The sequence below is a fragment of the Typopeltis vanoorti genome, chromosome 14, assembly GCF_054136105.1.
Source record: "Typopeltis vanoorti isolate ZY-2024b chromosome 14, IOZ_Tvanoo_1.0, whole genome shotgun sequence".
Lineage (NCBI taxonomy): Eukaryota > Metazoa > Arthropoda > Arachnida > Uropygi > Thelyphonidae > Typopeltis > Typopeltis vanoorti.
The window spans coordinates 41532303-41552124 of record NC_143562.1 but is presented as its reverse complement, the minus strand read 5'-3'; the positions used below and the strand labels follow the sequence as shown (position 1 = coordinate 41552124).

General features: G+C 38.4%; 1 protein-coding gene across 2 annotated transcripts in view; it reads right to left on the bottom strand.

Moving 5' to 3' along the window:
• Positions 1-19822, bottom strand: part of LOC150099399 (ADP-ribosylation factor-like protein 3) — a 114992-nt gene that overhangs the window by 62172 nt on the left and 32998 nt on the right. For both annotated transcript variants that reach the window (XM_090403816.1, XM_090403817.1), the window contains exon 2: positions 10226-10369. In XM_090403816.1, coding sequence (XP_090259942.1) covers positions 10226-10369 — 144 coding nt within the window. The remainder of the gene's footprint in view (positions 1-10225; positions 10370-19822) is intronic.

Below are 19822 nucleotides of genomic sequence, written 5' to 3'. Positions count from 1 at the left end.
TCACCTGCCAGCCTGGCTCTTGCTCCTCCATATACTACTTTTTTGGTATCTGTCCATGAACCACCCTTTTATCATCACTAATTTCACACCCATTCCCATTTATTGTAGTTTGCATAATAGAGTTCCATATCATCATATGGCCATTACTTTTATCCAACTCAGCTGTCATCCTATTATAAAAAGTTAACAGATGACTAAAGGCATGACCTACCCTCCACAAAGCCATGCTTCCCCTCATAGAATATCATATTCTTAACCACCCATTCCTGATTTATATTTTTGACAACTTTTCCAGTACTTTTACCACCACTTTTAAATACTGATTAGTCTATAATTTGCTAAAACAGACTTAGATCCTCCTTTATGCAAAGGAATTATTTTGTCGTCCTTCCACTCTCTTGGGACTTTTCCGGAGCTGACACTTAAATGGCCTAGTCAAAGGCATCACCAGTTCCCCTGCACATTCTGTTATATACACTGTAACCAAGTGGGAAAACTTTCCATAATTCTAACGGCTAACTTACAATTTAAATTGCACTTGAGCTTTGTCAGCAATTAAAACTGAAGGAAGATGTACAATCAGCATGAATCAAAGGGTGAATACTACCTTCACTGTTATCCATTATATATATATTGATTACATTATGAAAGAAACTTGCATTAGTCCTAATATCAAAATTGGAAATATTTAATGCACCTCTAGAAGCTCGTCAACAACAACATGATATTATACTTTTAAATAAATCCAGTACAAATCTGCAGGAAGTAAATTGAAAATGCCAAAATGTTCCAGCTGATTATGTACATAATTCAAAACAATGCAAGCACAAATGAGGTTTAAAAGATGTTTTAGTAAATTTTTATTACTATGAATGTAGTTTTTTTTAGCTAAGTACTATAGATATAATATAAGAGATATATGCAAATTTTATCATTACCAGGAATGGATATATTTCCTTGTCCATTTGCAACTTTTAATATGACATGATGTGAAAGAAAGGCATTTCTTTACAAATTGTATATGTTGTTTCTGCTTGTAATATGTTAAAAATCATGTTAGTATAGTGCTGTTTGCATTGATAGTGGGATATGGCAAACTCATAGTTTTCTGCAATTTTTGTATAAGAAATTTTAAGATAGCCTAGGGGAAATAAGATATAGAGACAGAAAAGAAACTATTTTAATACTGTAAAATTTCTGAAAGTCACAATGCTCCTAAAATTGTTCAAAGTAGGAAAGAAAAAGCTAAGCCACTTTTGGCAATGGAATAGTTAACATTATTATTATACAGTTATCTCCATGAAGTCATAAAACTGATCACCAAAAACCCACACTAACCCTTATGCACACAATACCAATCATACCACTTTTTAAACTCATTCACTGTCATGGTACTTACAACTACTGGCAATCCATTCTACTCATTCACTACTCTCCAAGCAAAAATTCTAGGTCTGTACACCCTTACTAACCACATTCTTACACTACTTCCACAGATAACCTCTAGTTCTCTGACTATTTGTCATATACTGAAAAATTTATTTTGTATCAATCATATAGAATCCCTTTAGTAACTTAGAGGTTTCTATCATGTCAGCTCTTTCCTGCCTATCAAGTAAACTTTGCAACCCACACATCTTTAATCTATCCTCAATAAGTAGCATTCCATAGACCTGCCATTAGCTTGGCAGGTCTAAATAAGAATTAAGAAACCAAGGTGAAATCTATGTACAGTAGTCAAGATAGTGCCAAATCACAGCCTTCTAAAGAGGAATAATAATAACCACCTTCATATTTTTACTTGAATGTTTTTCAACATATAAGTAATCCTTGAGCTCTTTCGCCAAGCATTATGCACTCTGAATTTCAACTCTGTCCACCATTGTCCCAAAATCCCTAGTCTCTTCAATTTCTTGCAATCCAATACCATCATCAACATTATCTTTTCATTATTATCATCAACGTTATCTTTTCAACATTATCAGAGCATGTAATCTTTTCATTCATGTTATAATTTTCACAGGGATGAAAGCCTGTGACATTTTGGTACATTAAATTGAGTCATTATTCTCTGCCCTCCCCTCCCACAAAGGCAATTTATTTAAATAATTCTGCAGGATATCTACATCATCTTTATCAATTACTGCCCACCCCAATTCTGCATCATCAGCAAACAACAAAATATCTGCATTCTCCTAGATTCCACTACACCATATCCTACTTTTTGTCTATCAGTCACCTCCCCTATCCAAGCCTTCAGCTTCATATCCATTCTCATTTGCTCCAAGTTATGTAATAGTTTTCCATATGATATTATTTCAAATGCCTTTGTAAAGTCCAGCAGTATCATGATATGATCCATGGAATTCCACATTAAGCAACCTCCCAGAAGAATGCATAGTCGCTCCACCAATCAGAGGCAGAATTTCAACCATGGGTATGGATACATTTTCTGATGCTGTTACCAGATTCAAACATTCTCAAAATCCTTCCTTTCACATGCTGTTTCAGGTAATTAGTAACCGTATAAATTCCATTTTGCCATGCACCCTTCTTTCCCTCCAACGTATGTTCCCATAGTTGAACTACTCAGTGATAATTGCTCAGCCTGCATTCATTATGCTAATCCCAATGTATTTCATCTACATCTTTCTGTGGACCCCCCCTGGTCTACAGCAGCAACAAACAATACAGGGTATCTGGGCTAGAGGTATCCAAAAATAATGGCTTATAATGTGAGAACCACTCATTATACATATTTTCTCAAACTAAAGCTCAGTTGACAGGAAATCTCGCCGAGATTTGTATTGTCACACTTTCAAGGTCAGTAGTGTGCATGCACAAAAACAGCTATTGCGTCAGTTGAGATGTGGATCCCAGAGCAGAAGGTGCATGCTCTGGTTAGTTGAATTTAAATCTATTATGCAGTGTGCATGATGAGAATGAATATGGATCCTCCCACATCACAATCCATTCTTCAGTGACATAAGACTCAAAAAGAGATGGGAAGTTTGGTTTCACAACTGCTAAACACCCAAACACACAGTATGTGTGGTCAATGAGACTGTGGATCAGGTGCATGTGTCATTCTCAAGGAGCCCACATAAGTCAATTAAACAAGTTAGCAATGAACTGCTGATTCCTCATTCAACAGTTCATGACATTGTTCACAAGCATTTTTGTTTGCATGTGTATAAATTTCAACTTCGACACCTTCAGCCAGATGATCAACCGTATCGATGACATTCCCAATTATCTTGATCTGTTGTTATTCAGCAATGAATCAACCTTTCACATTTGAGGGAAAGTTAGCAGACGCAATTGATGCATTTGAGGTACTGATAATTCTCACCAAGTGATCAAAAATAAAAAAGGGACATACCACAGGTCAATGTCTGATTAGGAGTGCACAAAAATGAAACAGCAAAGATCTGCATATGTCCCATCACTGTAGTATATACAGATCTTTGCTGTTCCACAGATTCCCCACGTTTCAAGCTTCAGCAAGATGGTGCTCCACCACACTTTCATCAAGATCTCATACATTTCTGAACAAGACATTTTCTGGGCATTGGATTGGAAAAGGAGGCCCAACTGCCACCTAGATCTCCAGCTATGACTCCATAGGACTTTTTTTTGCATGGGGCTTTATTAAAATGTACCAGAGAAAAGTTTGGGATTTGGACAATTTGAAACTGTATTGGTGCAGCAGTTGCTCTAATAATGCCTCAGATGCTGGAAAACACTTGACAAGAGCTCGAGTATAATTATGACATCGGTTGAGTTACAAAAAGTGCCCACATCGAACTTTGCTAACCTTCATAAAAACTTGATTTTTATGTATAATAACAAAAAAATTATTTTAATAAACTTTATAGATGCTGAGATGGGGTGCTTAAGGGTCAAAGCTGTATAACTGAGAGGAGACCTCCGCATAGCCTTTAACGGAATGCAGAGAACCGACCAGGGCTTCTGACCTAATGTCCAATCCTCACCTTCTCGTGGTGCACCCTGTTGGGTATCTACTTGGATACTGAACGAACGAGGATGGGCTGGCAATTTGGGATTTAGCCGATCAAATTGGATTCTTATTGGTTAAACCAAAATAAAAAATGATGGTACAACATGACAGAATTTCATGCCGGCTGGAGCGTCGCCCTGTTAAACAAGGCTCCCGTTGTTTTCGCCAGGGAACCAGCGAAAAGTCAGCTACTGGAACAAATCTGAAAACAAACCCCAACTCAACATCACCAGAGTTAAAGATCGGTACTATCAACGTAAGAAGCCTGAATGGCAAAGAAATGGAGCTAGCTGAGGAATTAGATAAGTACCAGATTGACATAATAGGGGTGACTGAAACAAAAAAGACCAAAACTGGTGAGATCTTTCTGAGCAATAAATACAAAATGTTATATTCAGGCAATGACAATCAAGGAAAAGAAGGAGTAGCCATAGTATTCAACACAAAATACGAGGCTAATCTTGAATAGCAGTCAGTTTCAAGTAGAGTAATGTGGGCAAATATGAGAATGGGGAACTGGACAATGAAACTTATTTATGCCTATGGTCCCACAGAAGGTTCTACTAAGGTAGAAGGGGAGGAGTTTTTTGAGACTTTAGAAAAAGCAACAGACACAATGAAAAATGAAAAGTTGGTCATTGTTGGGGATCTAAATAGCAGAGTAGGAAATGATTGTGAGACATACAAAAATATTTTGGGAAAATTTGGAGAAAAGAGCAAAGCTAATAATAATGGCAAATATCTGTTCGATTTCTGCTCAGGACATGGACTGGTTATTACTAACACCATGTTCCAACATAAAAATGTGCACAAATTCACATGGAGAGAAGAGGCTAGGAATAAGAAAAGTCTCATTGACTATGTTATTGTTGATAGTGATGTTTTCTCCCTGGTGCAGGACACCAGAGTGTACAGAGGATTTGAAATTGGAAGTGATCACTATTTATTCTTGAGCAGGATAAAATTAAATTTAATATTGAAAAGAATAACATATAAGAAAGTTTTAAAGCGAATAAAAGTTGAGCAGCTCTCAGATGTGAACTGTAGACTAAAATACACAAAGATTATTGAAGAAAAAATGAAAGAGTTTGAGAACAGGAATCAAACCTTGGAGATTCAGTGGCAAACTCTTAAGAAAACATTGATTGATTCTGCCAGAGAGGCATGTGGTGAGGTTGTCTGTAAGGATAAAAAAATCAGAACTCCCTGGTGGACACAGGAAGTTAAAGAGGCAGTGAAGGAAAAGAAGAAAGCATATCAAAAGTTCCTGTCAAATAAGTCAGCTTGTGCTCTTAGAGAATATAGAGACAAATGCAAGAATGCTAAACAGTGTGTAAAAGTAGCTAAACAAAAGGCATGGGAGGACTTTGACAAGAATATAGAAAATAAATATCAAGAAGGTGGTATGATATTCTGGAGGTTGTTGAAGAAGCTTAAGAATGGAGAAAGGGTGCTGTAAAAGGAATTAGAGATGATAAAGGTGACATGAAAACAGGGGAAAAAGATATCCTTGAAGTATGGAGTAATTACTTTGAAAAACTGCTAAATGAAACAAGCGGTGATGACAGCACAGTGGTAAAAAACACTGACCAGGCATGCAGTCAGGAATACATATCCATACTTTATTACTATTACTATTATTATTACTATTATTACGGGCAACTCCAGGGAGTCATTAGACTCATCGAGGGAGGCCCCAAATCATATTCATCACAACTATCTGACATTCATACAGTATCTATCATACCTCGCCTTAAACTCATTCACTGTCACAGCATCCACTACAGACTCAGGGAGCGCATTCCACTCATTCACTACTCTAAAAGTAAAGAACCCAGCTCTAACACCTTTACTAACCACACTTTTGCCCAGTTTCCATGGATGTCCCCTAGTCCTCCCACAACCAGCCCTGTTCTCAAAAATATCTTCTGAATTAATTTTATAGAAACCCTTCAGTAATTTGAATGTCTCAATCATATCTCCCCTCCTCCGCCTATCAACCAATTTTTGCAACCCACAAATCCTCAACCTGTTCTCATACGGTTCATTCCACAGACCTGCTATCATCTTGGTCACTCGCCTCTGGATCCTCTCCACATCCTCCCCATCAAGAAGAAACCTAGGTGACCAAATCTGAGCACAGTAGTCTAGATGGGGTCTTATCAAGGCTCGATAGAGAGGAACAATAACCTGCTTGTCTCTGCTTGTCAACGTATTCTTCAGCAACCAAGTGATTTGATGAGCTGTTTTGGTCACTTTTGCAATGTGTCCCCTAAATTTCAATTCCTTATCCACCAACACTCCTAAATCTCGTGCCTCATCAAATTCCTGGAGCAGGGTTCCACCAATGCAGTAAACTGCCTCCAATCTTTTCACCCCAAAATTCATAACCTTACATTTTGCCACATTAAACTGACATCCATTCTCCTTAGCCCAGACCTCCAATCTATCCAAATCATGCTGCAAAATTTTGACGTCATCTGCATTCACTATTGCCCTACCCAACTTCGCATCATCCGCAAACAAATGAACTGTTCCTCTCAGATCATTTCCTATATCATTTATGAACAAATTAAACAGCATTGGTCCAAGAACAGATCCTTGTGGCACACCACTAGTCACAGGCCGTCTTGTGGACTCTACTCCCGAGTAAACCACTCTCTGATATCTCTCCGTCAACCACCCTCCTATCCATCTCACCAACCCTATGTCTATTCCCATATGCTGCAATTTACTGATTAGAATTCCATGTGGAATCCTGTCAAAGGCCTTGGCAAGGTCCAGTAGAATCACCGTAAACCCATTACCCTTATCCAGTTCAGCCGTCACTGTGTTATAATACGTGAGCAAGTTACTGAGGCATGACCTACCCTTCACAAAACCATGCTGTCCCCGATACAGTATCCCATTTTCTTCAATCCAATCTTGTATTTTCCTTTTGACTATTTTCTCTAAGACCTTTACAATTATTCCTGATATGCTAATCGGTCGGTAATTTACAACAGCAGTCTTGGAACCACCTTTATGCAGTGGAACTATTTTCCCCTCTTTCCACCCGCTCGCGACTAACCCAGACCCGAGACTCAAATTAAACAAAATGGTCAAGGGTACTGACAATTCTTTAGCTTGGGGGGGGGGGTGGGGGGGGGGGGGGGTGGGGGGGGGGGGGGGTGGGGGGGGGGGGGGGTGGGGGGGGGGGGGGGTGGGGGGGGGGGGGGGTGGGGGGGGGGGGGGGTGGGGGGGGGGGGGGGTGGGGGGGGGGGGGGGTGGGGGGGGGGGGGGGTGGGGGGGGGGGGGGGTGGGGGGGGGGGGGGGTGGGGGGGGGGGGGGGTGGGGGGGGGGGGGGGTGGGGGGGGGGGGGGGTGGGGGGGGGGGGGGGTGGGGGGGGGGGGGGGTGGGGGGGGGGGGGGGTGGGGGGGGGGGGGGGTGGGGGGGGGGGGGGGTGGGGGGGGGGGGGGGTGGGGGGGGGGGGGGGTGGGGGGGGGGGGGGGTGGGGGGGGGGGGGGGTGGGGGGGGGGGGGGGTGGGGGGGGGGGGGGGTGGGGGGGGGGGGGGGTGGGGGGGGGGGGGGGTGGGGGGGGGGGGGGGTGGGGGGGGGGGGGGGTGGGGGGGGGGGGGGGTGGGGGGGGTCTACTGATTCTTTCTAGCATCCATCTGCCTTTCAGTATAGGAGGGAGGCATCTGGAAAGTTCTGATAAACACCTAGAACAAAAATTATATTACAGCAACCTATAAATGAAAGAAAGAAAAAAAAAACTTCAGAGTTATGAAGATAACTTATGTTCATATATCCCCATAAGTTCTTTCTTGTGATTATATCTGTTGCTTTAATATAATTTTTGTTCTAGGTGTTTATCGAACTTTCCAGACCATCTCCCTTCATATAATATCCTCAACAACCATCTGTAACACACCTCAAAATAACACTGCTTTTGAGACTTCTTTGGTTGCAAGTCTCATATCCATAAGTCACTGTTGAAAAAACAGCTGCATCCAAAATCCTCAACTTTGTTACCATGGAAATAGATCCATCCTTCCAGATTTTAGACAAGTCTCTGACTGTTGTTTTAGCCATTCTTAATCTTCTGACATCTGAACAGCAATTCCTCACATTAATAATGGCTCCCAGGTACTCGCACTTACTGACTTCCTCAATTCTTTCTCCATTAAGGTACACTTGTTTCTCAGGAGCTTCCCTGTCTGTATTTCCTTTGAGAACCATTATCTTTGTCTTGCTAAGATTGAGATGAAGTCCTTTGTTTTTACTGATCTCATTAACTTTGTCAAGAACTTGTCCTAGTTCTTGTCATTACAAAGGTGTACTGTAACATCAGCATACCTCAGATTACTGATCAATTTACCACCTATCCTAATTCCTGTCTTGAGCTCAACCAATGCTATGCGCATGATGTCCTCAGCATAGATATTAAACAAATTAGGAGAAATTACATACATACATTCTTGCCTAACTCCCTTTCCCACCTGAAGCCAATCAATTAATCCAGCACGTGTTCTTACTATGTCTTCTTGCTCACTGCACAAGTTAGCTACCAATCTGATAGTGTGCTGAGGAAAATCCATCCTTTTCATTCCTTCCCACAGTTTCACATGCTGAACAGCCAAAAGCTTTAGAGTCTATGAAACACATTACCATAGGCTACCACAACTTCTGTATTAAAAGATGTAAATTTGTTCTTTGGCCCGTTGTAAAAAATAGGATTATGATTATGCTGCACCATCATGTATAATTTTTAAACCAACACAGAATATAATTAAGAGAGGCAATTCCTAGTTCGTCTTTTTGTGCAGTATGTGATTGAATACCTACTAAACAATGTGCATCAAAGGATGGTGAGATTAGAGACTGTTCAGAAGACCCGCTGGTTCGCTGCATCTTTTGGACCAGATTCCTGGTTATGTAGTTGCTCTACTTTTCTAAATACCAAATTTTATTAAACTCCAAGCCAGAGAGGACTTATAACAGCATGTGTGTGTGTGTGTGTGTGTGTGTGTGTGTGTGTGTGTACGGGGGGGGTCTAATCAACCAGTCTTGAACCCAGGATTGGCTCAAAAACAATTTATTGCAATGCATCACATCGACAGTTAAACACCATAGTAATTATTGGGGGGGGGGGGGGCTGGAAAGGAAATAACTTTTAAAATGCTATGTAACTGGAATTTTATACATAGCAATACAAACTTATATCTGAAGTGAAAATCACTAATCCAAATAGGGAAAATTAAATTTAGCCTTTATAAAGGTGATGCTATCCTCTTAAATTTGCAACAAGCCTTCAAGAATCTAACTCAATAACTGAGAAATTTAGTATGAAAATCAGCAAGAAAGCAGAAAACATTAACTACACTCTCTGACTTGATTTTAGTTGAGATTCTTAGATCTATGAACACATCCAGCTTTTAATTTAAATGCAAAAATTGTCAATTGAATAAATTTATACAGAAAAAGAGAAATCAGGCAAAAAAAGACCAAGCTAGTAAAATATATGAGAGTTCAAACCAATTTTAACATGAATGTGAGAGATGAGTTAGAAATAAAACAAATGATCAATCAATGTAGACCATGCAGAATTTTTATTTTTTGTTACAAAGTACATTAGAGAAGAAAATGTTTGTTTTAATAAAGGTCAAAACTGGTCAAAAATTACCTTTCCCATAATGCATAGCAATATGCATGTCAGAAAAAGGATGCTTGCTATGCTTTATGGGGATACTAGGACAATTTGATTAATCTGCTTAATTAATGAGTTATCTGCCTGCATATGCAAGTAGTCTACTTGAAGATACTTCACATGCAAGCTTTGCTCATGCTCAGGTAAAGAATTCAACCAGGAATGTCTTATCTAATATAATTTATTGTGCACCACTGATAGCATTAGTAGCAGAGCCATATCATATATAATGAAAAAAACAACTCAGCATTATTAATATTCAACTATGCAAACAAAGATATCAGAAAAGAACTAGACATTAATAATACTTAATAATGTGTAAGTAGAGATAATCTCCTTTGCCTTAACCACCAGTTCTATGGATAAAATAGATACTTTATATTATACTTCACATTCACAACTTTATTATAAGAAAGATTATATGTCAAAAAGAATGCATATACAATATCAAAGCTGGTTGAGTGATTAAGGGTTGAACATTCAAGAAACTCCTAAAAGCATTGTTTTTAGTGTACCTGAGTTGGAGTGATATGATTTATATCCTCAGATGCTAACTTCTTTAAAACAGTTGTTTTTCCTGCATTATCCAAACCCAGAAGTAGAATACGAAGTTCTCGGTCTGGTGCCGACCTTAGCTTTCTTAAAAGAGAAAGGAGGCCCTAGAATTTACAAAAAATGAATTTGAAAAATGTATTTAGGAAATAAATTGCAAACGCGATTTATATTAAATTAACTAATAATTACACTTTTAACTAATGGTAATGCCTCACAAGCCAAATACTGAAAGACATCCTTAAAATCATCAAATCTATTTAAAAGAGATTAAAAAGCGATCTTCGTTTCATTATATTATTTCATTCCGTGGCATGCTTTATGCTTTTTTTTTTGTTATTGTTGTTTTTCTCAGCTACTTCTTTGGGTATTGTTCATTGTAATTGGCACCTAATACAATTTTCTTCTAAGAAAACAAAAATGGTGCTGTGGCTATTTGGACATTTAACACATAATTTAAGAATGAGGAGGGAAATAGAGAGAGAGAGAGAGAGTGTGTGTGTGGAGGGAGGGAGGGAGAAGGATAACAAAACAGGTGTTTGATTCAAAGATAGTGAGAAGACCAAAATATAAGATCTGACAATGTTGAAGTCTTTGTAAATAATACTAATTTGGAGGAAAACTGTCAACAAGAAGTTAGCAATAATATAAATTCATCACAGTACTATTCTTGAGAGCATACATATCAAGAATTCGATGATGTAGGAGAATCCCAAAGATAACGCCTCTGCACTGTCAGCTCTTCATCCTAAAGAGAAAGTCAGTGTAATAAAAAACAAAATATAGTTTTCAGTAATTTGTTGATTGAACTTTCTCATGGTTTTCATAAAGCTTTATGAATTCACTGTCCTGATAAACAGTATTTTTGCTGTCCCAGAAGAGATGGCATGTACTGTTTGACAGAAGGCTGTTATGAACCTTTTTTTATTTTTATCTAGCCTTCAAAGATAGATGGGACAATATATTACATATTGAGTTTTCATTAGACATCATAATGATGGACACAACTTTCATCCTCAGTCAAGATTTTGTGAAAAAAAAGCTTTGTCACCCTTTTGATAACATTGAAGCGACCAGTAACAAACTTCCAGTGTCTATTTCATTTCACTAGCACATGCACAAACTTTATTGTAGCTCAAATCTGTAATGATCTGGTTGCCTCACATTCAATTTCAGTGCTACTGATCTGATTCATTTGCCAATTTTCTCTGATAAACTGCTTGGCTTCTTTTTTAAAAAATTCTCTACTAAAAGCAAGTGTTCCACAGAGATTTGTTACATATTCACCGCTCTTCTTATATACATAAATGACCTCTCACTAATCTCAAACTATCTGTAGTTCTGCCAATAATAGAAACTCTCCGTCCTTCCTACTTATAACAAACATTGTGCGCTCAAACTTCCCAGCTTCATGATATCTTCTACAACTAGTGCCCTAAACACTGATTTCCTTACCATCCTTCAATAGTGATGACAACCTCATCAGCTTCAATGCTTCTAATACACAATTTTTCTCTTTTGTCACAAAGGAAAAAACACCTTAATCTTATCTCCCTTAACTCTGTTAATACTAAGCTCAACAGGCAAGACTAGATTCCCCCCCCCCCCCACTTTGAACTGACACTTGCTTCCAGCCTTTCCAGACATACATCACTTCTATAGCAATCTCCAGCCGCCAAAAAAAAGGTTGGCATACTTTTTCACTCAAGACATGACTTCTCATTTCTGACTTATTTGCTAAATTTCTCTGATTAACTGCTCAGCTTTCTGCTATGGAAATCAAATCATCTGACCATCCACTTTGTGATTAATCTTTAATGTTGACTCCATCATCACTGTTTCTTGTTCATGTCCACTGATATATGCAGAGTTAATAGAGTCACTTTACTCTAAAAAACCTTCTCATATTTTTGCATCAGAAATTTGGTTGTTTTTACTGTTTCACATACTCCAATAAACTGGTAAAAGACTCATCCACTGTAATATGAAATAACACATCCCCTGTTATGCAACAACACAAAAACTACAACTTTATTTATATGCTACTGTACACTATACTATGCATGTAGATGTTACTTTCCAATTAGGCTTGTGCAGTAAGTTATAACAATGAAAGATGGTGAAGTATTTGAATGTTTTTGTTTACACACCAGTGTCTCTGTCCTTTCACTTTTCTTATAATGACCATTTAGATATGGTATTTATGGGATTTCATCTGCTGGATTAGAAAAGATGAAAAACTGCGTATGTATGTGAATTACAAATGCAGATATATAGATGTTCAGAAGTATGAACATGTTAAGAGAAAACAAGGAAATATCAACTTGCCCAAGAAGAGTAATAACTTTAATTTTCCAATGTCTACCCTTCGTATTAAGGTCATCATCTGGAGAGTATACACCTATATATATATATACACACACACATAGTCCTGGCCAGAAGAATAGGCATTACAGTGTTATTTATTTTGTATAATGCGGAATCTTCCCAACACGGAAACGGAAAGCAATATGGAAGAATTTATTAAAAATTACTTGTATAAAGCAGAAAGTGTTTTAAAAATAACACCTATATTTATTAGATTTTGACACTTGTGTTGTTTTTACTGTTTCGTTTGAGAATTAAAGTTGATCAGTTTCCAGTAAGTCCAAACATTTCAGTAAACTCGAATTTCAACAAACCGATCAGTTCATTTTTTTGCATCATGGCTAAATCGTAAGTGGTGTTGTGGCTAAATGAAAAAGTCAAAGTCATTGAAACTAAAGAAAAGGATAAATTCTTGGTACAGGAAATAATGATGTGAAGTGTGGCAAAATGCAAGTATACAGCACTTAAACAAAAGGAGAAAATGAATGAATGAGTGGCTGCAAGGAAACAGTCGAATGAAGAGGAAGGCAAAGGTAACCGGCAACAAGGAAATCAATGAGGTTGTGTGAGTGGTTCACGAATACAAGATCAAAAACATTCACATATCTGGTCCAAAGTGAAGCTCTCGCAGTAGCCAAATCTCTTGGGAATGATCAGTTTCAGGCATCTACAGGATGGTTGGATAGTTTTAAAAAGAGGCACAATATTGTGTGGAACAAAGTCTGTGGGGAATCTAAAGATGTGGATGAAAGTGTAACGAGTGAGTGGAAACCAAAACTGCTAGAAATGATTTCACCATATGAACCTAAAAACATTTACAATGTGGACGAAACAGGATTGTTTTTTCAGGAAGTAACAACAAAATCACTCACAGTTAAGGGAGAAAAGTGTACTGGGGGCAAAATGTCCAAAGAAAGACTTACAGCATTATTGTGTGGGAATATGGTAGGAGAATTGGAAAAGCAGCAAAATCAAGATGTTTCAAGAACCCGAAAATTAATAATTTACCAGTGATTTGGAGAAACAATAAAGAGTGGTTAAACATGTTTAATGCAAAAATGAAGAAGGAAAATAGAAATGTCATCCTTTTTTACGACAATGCTACCTACCACCCAAAGATAACACTTTCAAATGTGAAAATCGCCTGGTTCCCAGAAAATGCAACAAGTGTATTACAGCCCATGGATATGGGTGTTATTTACACATTCAAATCGCACTATACACAATTTCTGATGCAATCTTTGATTTCGAATGTGGAAGAAGCTGATAGCTCTTATGCATTAGCAAGATCTATGTCGGTTCTGGATGCTGTGAATTGGATCGGGTTGGCAGTGAAGAAAATTAAAGCAGAAACAGTAAAAAATGTTTTGCTAAGGTTGGGTTTGGGGAAAGTGATGTGGCAGATAATTTGGAGGAGGCGAGTGAAAATATTGTTGCAATATCCAATCTCTGCCGAGGAAAAGAACTTTGTTCGGAGTAATGACCATCTAGCCACAACGTCACAGCTTTGAATCTGCTACAGCTCTACTAGCGGTAAGAAATACAAAAAACGAAGATGTGAAGGAAGGAGGAGTAGAAGAAGCAGCTGGAGAACAGGATATTTCAATGAAAATTCGTACACATGAACAGGCCCTTCATTGCATCAGTGAAGTAATGCAGTTTGCAATTGATTCAAACTCTTCCAGCCTTCTTGAACTATTCTATACAGTTAAGGATTGCATTCAAAAAAACATGATCACGAAAAAGTGAAAACAAGTTTCTTTGTTGGATCTGTGGAAGAAATCTCAATGAGTTGTATATTGGAAGCGCATAATGTTTCCAATATAACAGAGCATTAATACAGTACTTTAATGTGTTATTATTATTACTATTATTTTAATAACATAGGTCTACAAGTATCACCTACTTACAAGAGCCAGCACCACCAATTTTCATTCATAAACAGGTATGTACCATGTAATATGATTTTAATGGATTTTAAAGCGGAAACTTGGCCAATGTGGAAAATATATTCGGTCCCTTGCGATTCCACTTTGAACAAGTTTCACTGTGTGTGTTCGTTCAGACACACACACAATACATTAAATTCAAACAGTATGCCAAAGTATCACTAACTTAGTCAATTACAATACTGGCCTGACTTCTTGTGTGGGGAAAAAAAAAACACTACATCAAAGCTATATCGTGTTTTCCAAGGCCAGAGATGAAATGCATATTAACCTTAAATGATACAGCAATACTAGCCTAATTGGTCATTTAAAATAAGGGCTGAGGTTTGTTATTTAAACCTCATGACCTAATTACTATCACCTGTTAAAACCCAAAGGTTATATAGGTTGAATATGTACTATCCATATTCCTGAGATTTTTAGACCAATAATGATTAGGGTAGTTGAGATTAGAATTTCACAAGCTTCTTTAAATATGCACTTATACCAAGTTTTAGCGTGATATAAGGAACAGGTTCCTTTTGGTCAGTTCTGTGTAGAGTATTCGGGGCATAATCAGAAAGCCCAGATGTACGATGGTTATTAAATTTAATGTGTCATTTGCATTCTTTTTTTTAAGGATAGAAATCGTGCATCTAGTTTTGCTTATACAGGTACACTCCAGATTGGATCAGGAGAGGTAAGGCATCCTTGAAGGAGTCGAATAAGTTCTTTTAATTTGGCAGAAGATTGTATTTGTGTAGTATTTTGTTTATTTTTCTGGTAACCTTTTAATGTATGGAATGGCTACAGTTTTGTCATAATGTAGTTTATTTTTAAGTACAGTCTGGTAAAGAATTCTGTTGATAGTATTTTTACAGTAGCCATTTTACAGGAAAGTATTGCTGACCATTTTTAATCGATTTAAGTGCTTGCTCACTGGAACATATTATTACAGCTCTGTTGTTTAGGGTGCTTAATGACACCTAGTTTTTGTAGAAATTTTTCCACTTGGTTATGAATTAAATTAAAAATGCCAAGAAATTATATTTTTGTTTAATCTTTTATCCAAGCATAAACAAAGTTTGATAGTTTTTCATGTGCAAACTTTGCTTAGATTAAAAGAAAAAGATTACATAAGAATATAATTTCTTGGTATTTTTAATTTAAACTACTTTTTGTGTTGGGTGGTGAGTTTATGTGCATTAAGTGTAGGCTTACAGCAAACAGTGAAGAAAGACATGGCAAGTGTATCCAAAAATGAAAGTGTTTTTAATTTCAATTTTAATGGTGAACTGCATTCATCTGTGTTGTTTATTCAGGTAGCTAAGGAAGGTGTCTAGAACACTGTAAACATATCTGAGCCAAACATTGCATTTTAAAGTAAAGAAATCTACAGCACATTGCTAAAAAGTTTTAAAAGTATAAAAGCTGGCAATAAGAGGGAATAGTGGTGAGTCCACGGCAGAACCCCTTTTTGTAGGTAAAAAGTATTCCATCACAAAAATAACCAGAATATAATACATAAGCAAACAGGACTATGATATCAGGTGGAAATTTGTTCTTTAAAAGAAGAAATGCCAGTGATTGGGACATTTGTGAAAACGACAGATACATCAAAACTGACTAATATATCAATTTTGTCAAGCATGATGTTCTTAATTTGTTTACAAAATGTTGTGCATGCTTTATATACTAAAAGAAAAGGTATGCTGTTACTGAGTTAACTTTGACAGTAAAAAAAAACAAACAAAAAAAACATTACAATGAAGATGGTTCACTGGGAAACATAGCTTCTCTTAGGAGTATGAACAAAAATATTTTTTAAAACGTATGGCCAGAAGAAAAAGTTTTTACAAACATATGTTCTCTAAGACTAAGTTATAGCTATTTCAGAAAACATTTAAGATAAACATTTGTTAAAAAAATAAAATTAAAATCCTTAAGCATTTTATTGAAAAAGAAATGCCAAAGCCATATGCTCATATTTCAGGAATGCATCTCTTCTAGGTGGTCTAATATTGATCAATATCAAATTCTACAGAAGTCACACTGGGATTTGGCAAAGAGGCTTGCTCTCTATTATTATTATGTGACACCTCCAGGGAGTCCAAAGACTCATCGAGGGAGTACATCTCTCGCTCTCTGTCTTCACCACTCAATCCACCAACTACAACTAACCGCAATTATACCAACGTCATCTATCATCCACAACCACCACTAGTATTTCCACAGACAATCATAAACATCTATGCCCATGGTGGGATTCAAACCCGTGGCCTTTTGGCTGGAGAGCGGATACGCTAACCGCTCGGCCAACCAGGCTGGCAATATATAGAAGATGAGCACTATATGAAAGAGCAGGAGAGATTGAAGTTGTGCTTTGAAGGTAGCATTAGTGTAAAGAATAAGAGTGCAAGAGAAACAGGGAGAGAGACTAAGAATGGACAGGGGAACATAGCATGAGAATGTTATGTTGGAGGTTTAATGGATTTTTTTTACAACACTCAAAAAGAATTAAAATAGAATTTAATACTTCCTATATTTCGTCCTAGTCACTAGGACATCTACGGGGATTACAAAATCAATTAATGTAACATGCACACAAAAACTTACAATGCTAAGCCCAGCCACGTGGGTGACCTGGAATGTAAGGTGAGACCTCTGGTGATGAGTGTTTCCCAAATCTTCGGAAGCTTAATGCAACCGCATTTATTTAGATTTGGTTGGTTTTTGAGAGCTGCTGCTGCTTCTAAGAAAGTCTCTCTTTCTTGAAGTTGCTGTGGTGGAGCATGGTGGTTTTCTTCCATGATACTCTGTGGGTGGTGTCCAACACATGGTCAGCCAAACCTGAATGGCCATAGTTGTGTTTAACGATGTATGACTTGTGTTCCTCCAGGCGGATGGATGCTGATCTGCCTGTCTGTCCAAAGTACGCAAGCTTACAGGAACAGGGTACTTTGTAAACTCCAGGCAGAGAGAGAGAGGAGGGAGCTGATCTTTCGTAGACCGGATAAGGGTAGCAAGTTTGCGGTAGGGCTTATATGCTGTGCGTAGGTTATACTTTTTTTTTAGTATCTTGGCTATTTTTTCCGAAGTGCCACGGATGTAGGGTATGGTGATGGCATTTTTAAATTCTTGTTGACGAGAGGGACGGGGAATGGGGGAGGAATTGATTCTTTTTTTGATACTATGTTCGCTGTAGCTATTGGAGAGGAAAGTTCTGTGTATGTGGTTAAGCTCAGTAGTGAGGGCAGTTCCACTGGAACAAAGATTGTGGGCTCTCTTGGTAAGAGTTTTAATGATGCCATATTGTTACAAGGGGTGGTGGTGGGAGAGTTTGTGAATGTATCTGCCTGTGTGTGTGGGTTTTCTGTATACAGTGAAGGCAAGTATATCATTAGGCAGGCGTGTGACTAAGGTATCTAGGAAGGGTAAATAATTGTTCTTTTCCTTTTCCATAGTAAACTGGATTTTTGGATGTAGGCTATTGAGATGACTGAGGAAGGAGTCTAACGTGTCTGGGCCATGAGGCCAAATAGAGAACACATCATCTATGTATCTTAGCCAGATAGACGGTTTGAGTGGGGCTGAGTCTAAGGCTCGTTTTTCGAAATCTTCCATATAGAAATTGGCAAGGGGGGGGGTGAGAGGGGGAACCCATGACGGTTCCCTCTATCTGCTTGTAGAGTTTGTTCTTCCAAGAGAAACACCCTTGCCATCAACTACCCAGAGTTGATGGCAAGATACACTTGCCATCAACTCTGGGTATTTCTCTTGGAAGAACAAAATCTACAAGCAGATAGAGGGAACCGCCATGTGTTCCCCCTCTCACCCCCCCCCTTGCCAATTTCTATATGGAAGATTTCGAAAAACGAGCCTTAGACTCAGCCCCACTCAAACCGTCTATCTGGCTAAGATATGTAGATGATGTGTTCTCTATTTGGCCTCATGGCCCAGATACGTTAGACTCCTTCCTCAGTCATCTCAATAGCCTACATCCAAAAATCCAGTTTACTATGGAAAAGGAAAAGAACAATTATTTACCCTTCCTAGATACCTTAGTCACACGCCTGCCTAATGATATACTTGCCTTCACTGTATACAGAAAACCCACACACACAGGCAGATACATTCACAAACTCTCCCACCACCACCCCTCGTAACAATATGGCATCATTAAAACTCTTACCAAGAGAGCCCACAATCTTTGTTCCAGTGGAACCGTCCTCACTACTGAGCTTAACCACATACACAGAACTTTCCTCTCCAATGGCTACAGCGAACACAGTATCAAAAAAATAATCAATTCCTCCCCCATTCCCCATCCCTCTCGTCAACAAGAATTTAAAAATGCCATCACCATACCCTACATCCGTGGCACTTCGGAAAAAATAGCCAAGATACTAAAAAAAAGTATAACCTACGCACAGCATATAAGCCCTACCGCAAACTTGCTACACTTATCCGGTCTACGAAAGATCAGCTCCCTCCTCTCTCTCTCTGCCTGGAGTTTACAAAGTACTCTGTTCCTGTAAGCTTGCGTACTTTGGGCAGACAGGCAGATCAGCATCCATCCACCTGGAGGAACACAAGTCGTACATCGTTAAACACGACTATGGCCATTCAGGCTTGGCTGACCATGTGTTGGACACCACCCACAGAGTATCATGGAAGAAAACCACCATGCTCCACCACAGCAAATTCAAGAAAGAGAGACTTTTCTTAGAAGCAGCAGCAGTTCTCAAAAACCAACCAAATCTAAATAAATACGGTTGCATTAAGCTTCCGAAGATTTGGGAAACACTCATCACCAGAGGTCCCACCTTACATTCCAGGTCACCTACGACCGCCCTTAGAGGGCGCTCCACCTAGATAGGACTTTAGTGTCACCCACGTGGTTGGGCTTAGCATTGTAAGTTTTGTGTGCATGTTACATTAATTGTTTTTGTAATCCCCGTAGATGTCCTAGTGACTAGGACAAAATATAGGAAGTATTAAATTCTATTTTAATTCTTTTTGAGTGTTGTAAAAAATCCATTAAACCTCCAACATAATGTCCTCACAGCACTTAAGCCTCTACACAAGCATGAGAATGGCTGATGCTCCAAGAGAATATGAATGCATGTGTAAACAAAACCAGAAGGGGATGACCTGGGATCTAGAAAGACAGTTGGATTTGAAAAACAATTCTGGGATGAATAAAAAAAAAAAAAAAAAAAAGAAGTGGCTTGAGGAAAGTATGGAGAAGTCACATCTAAATAT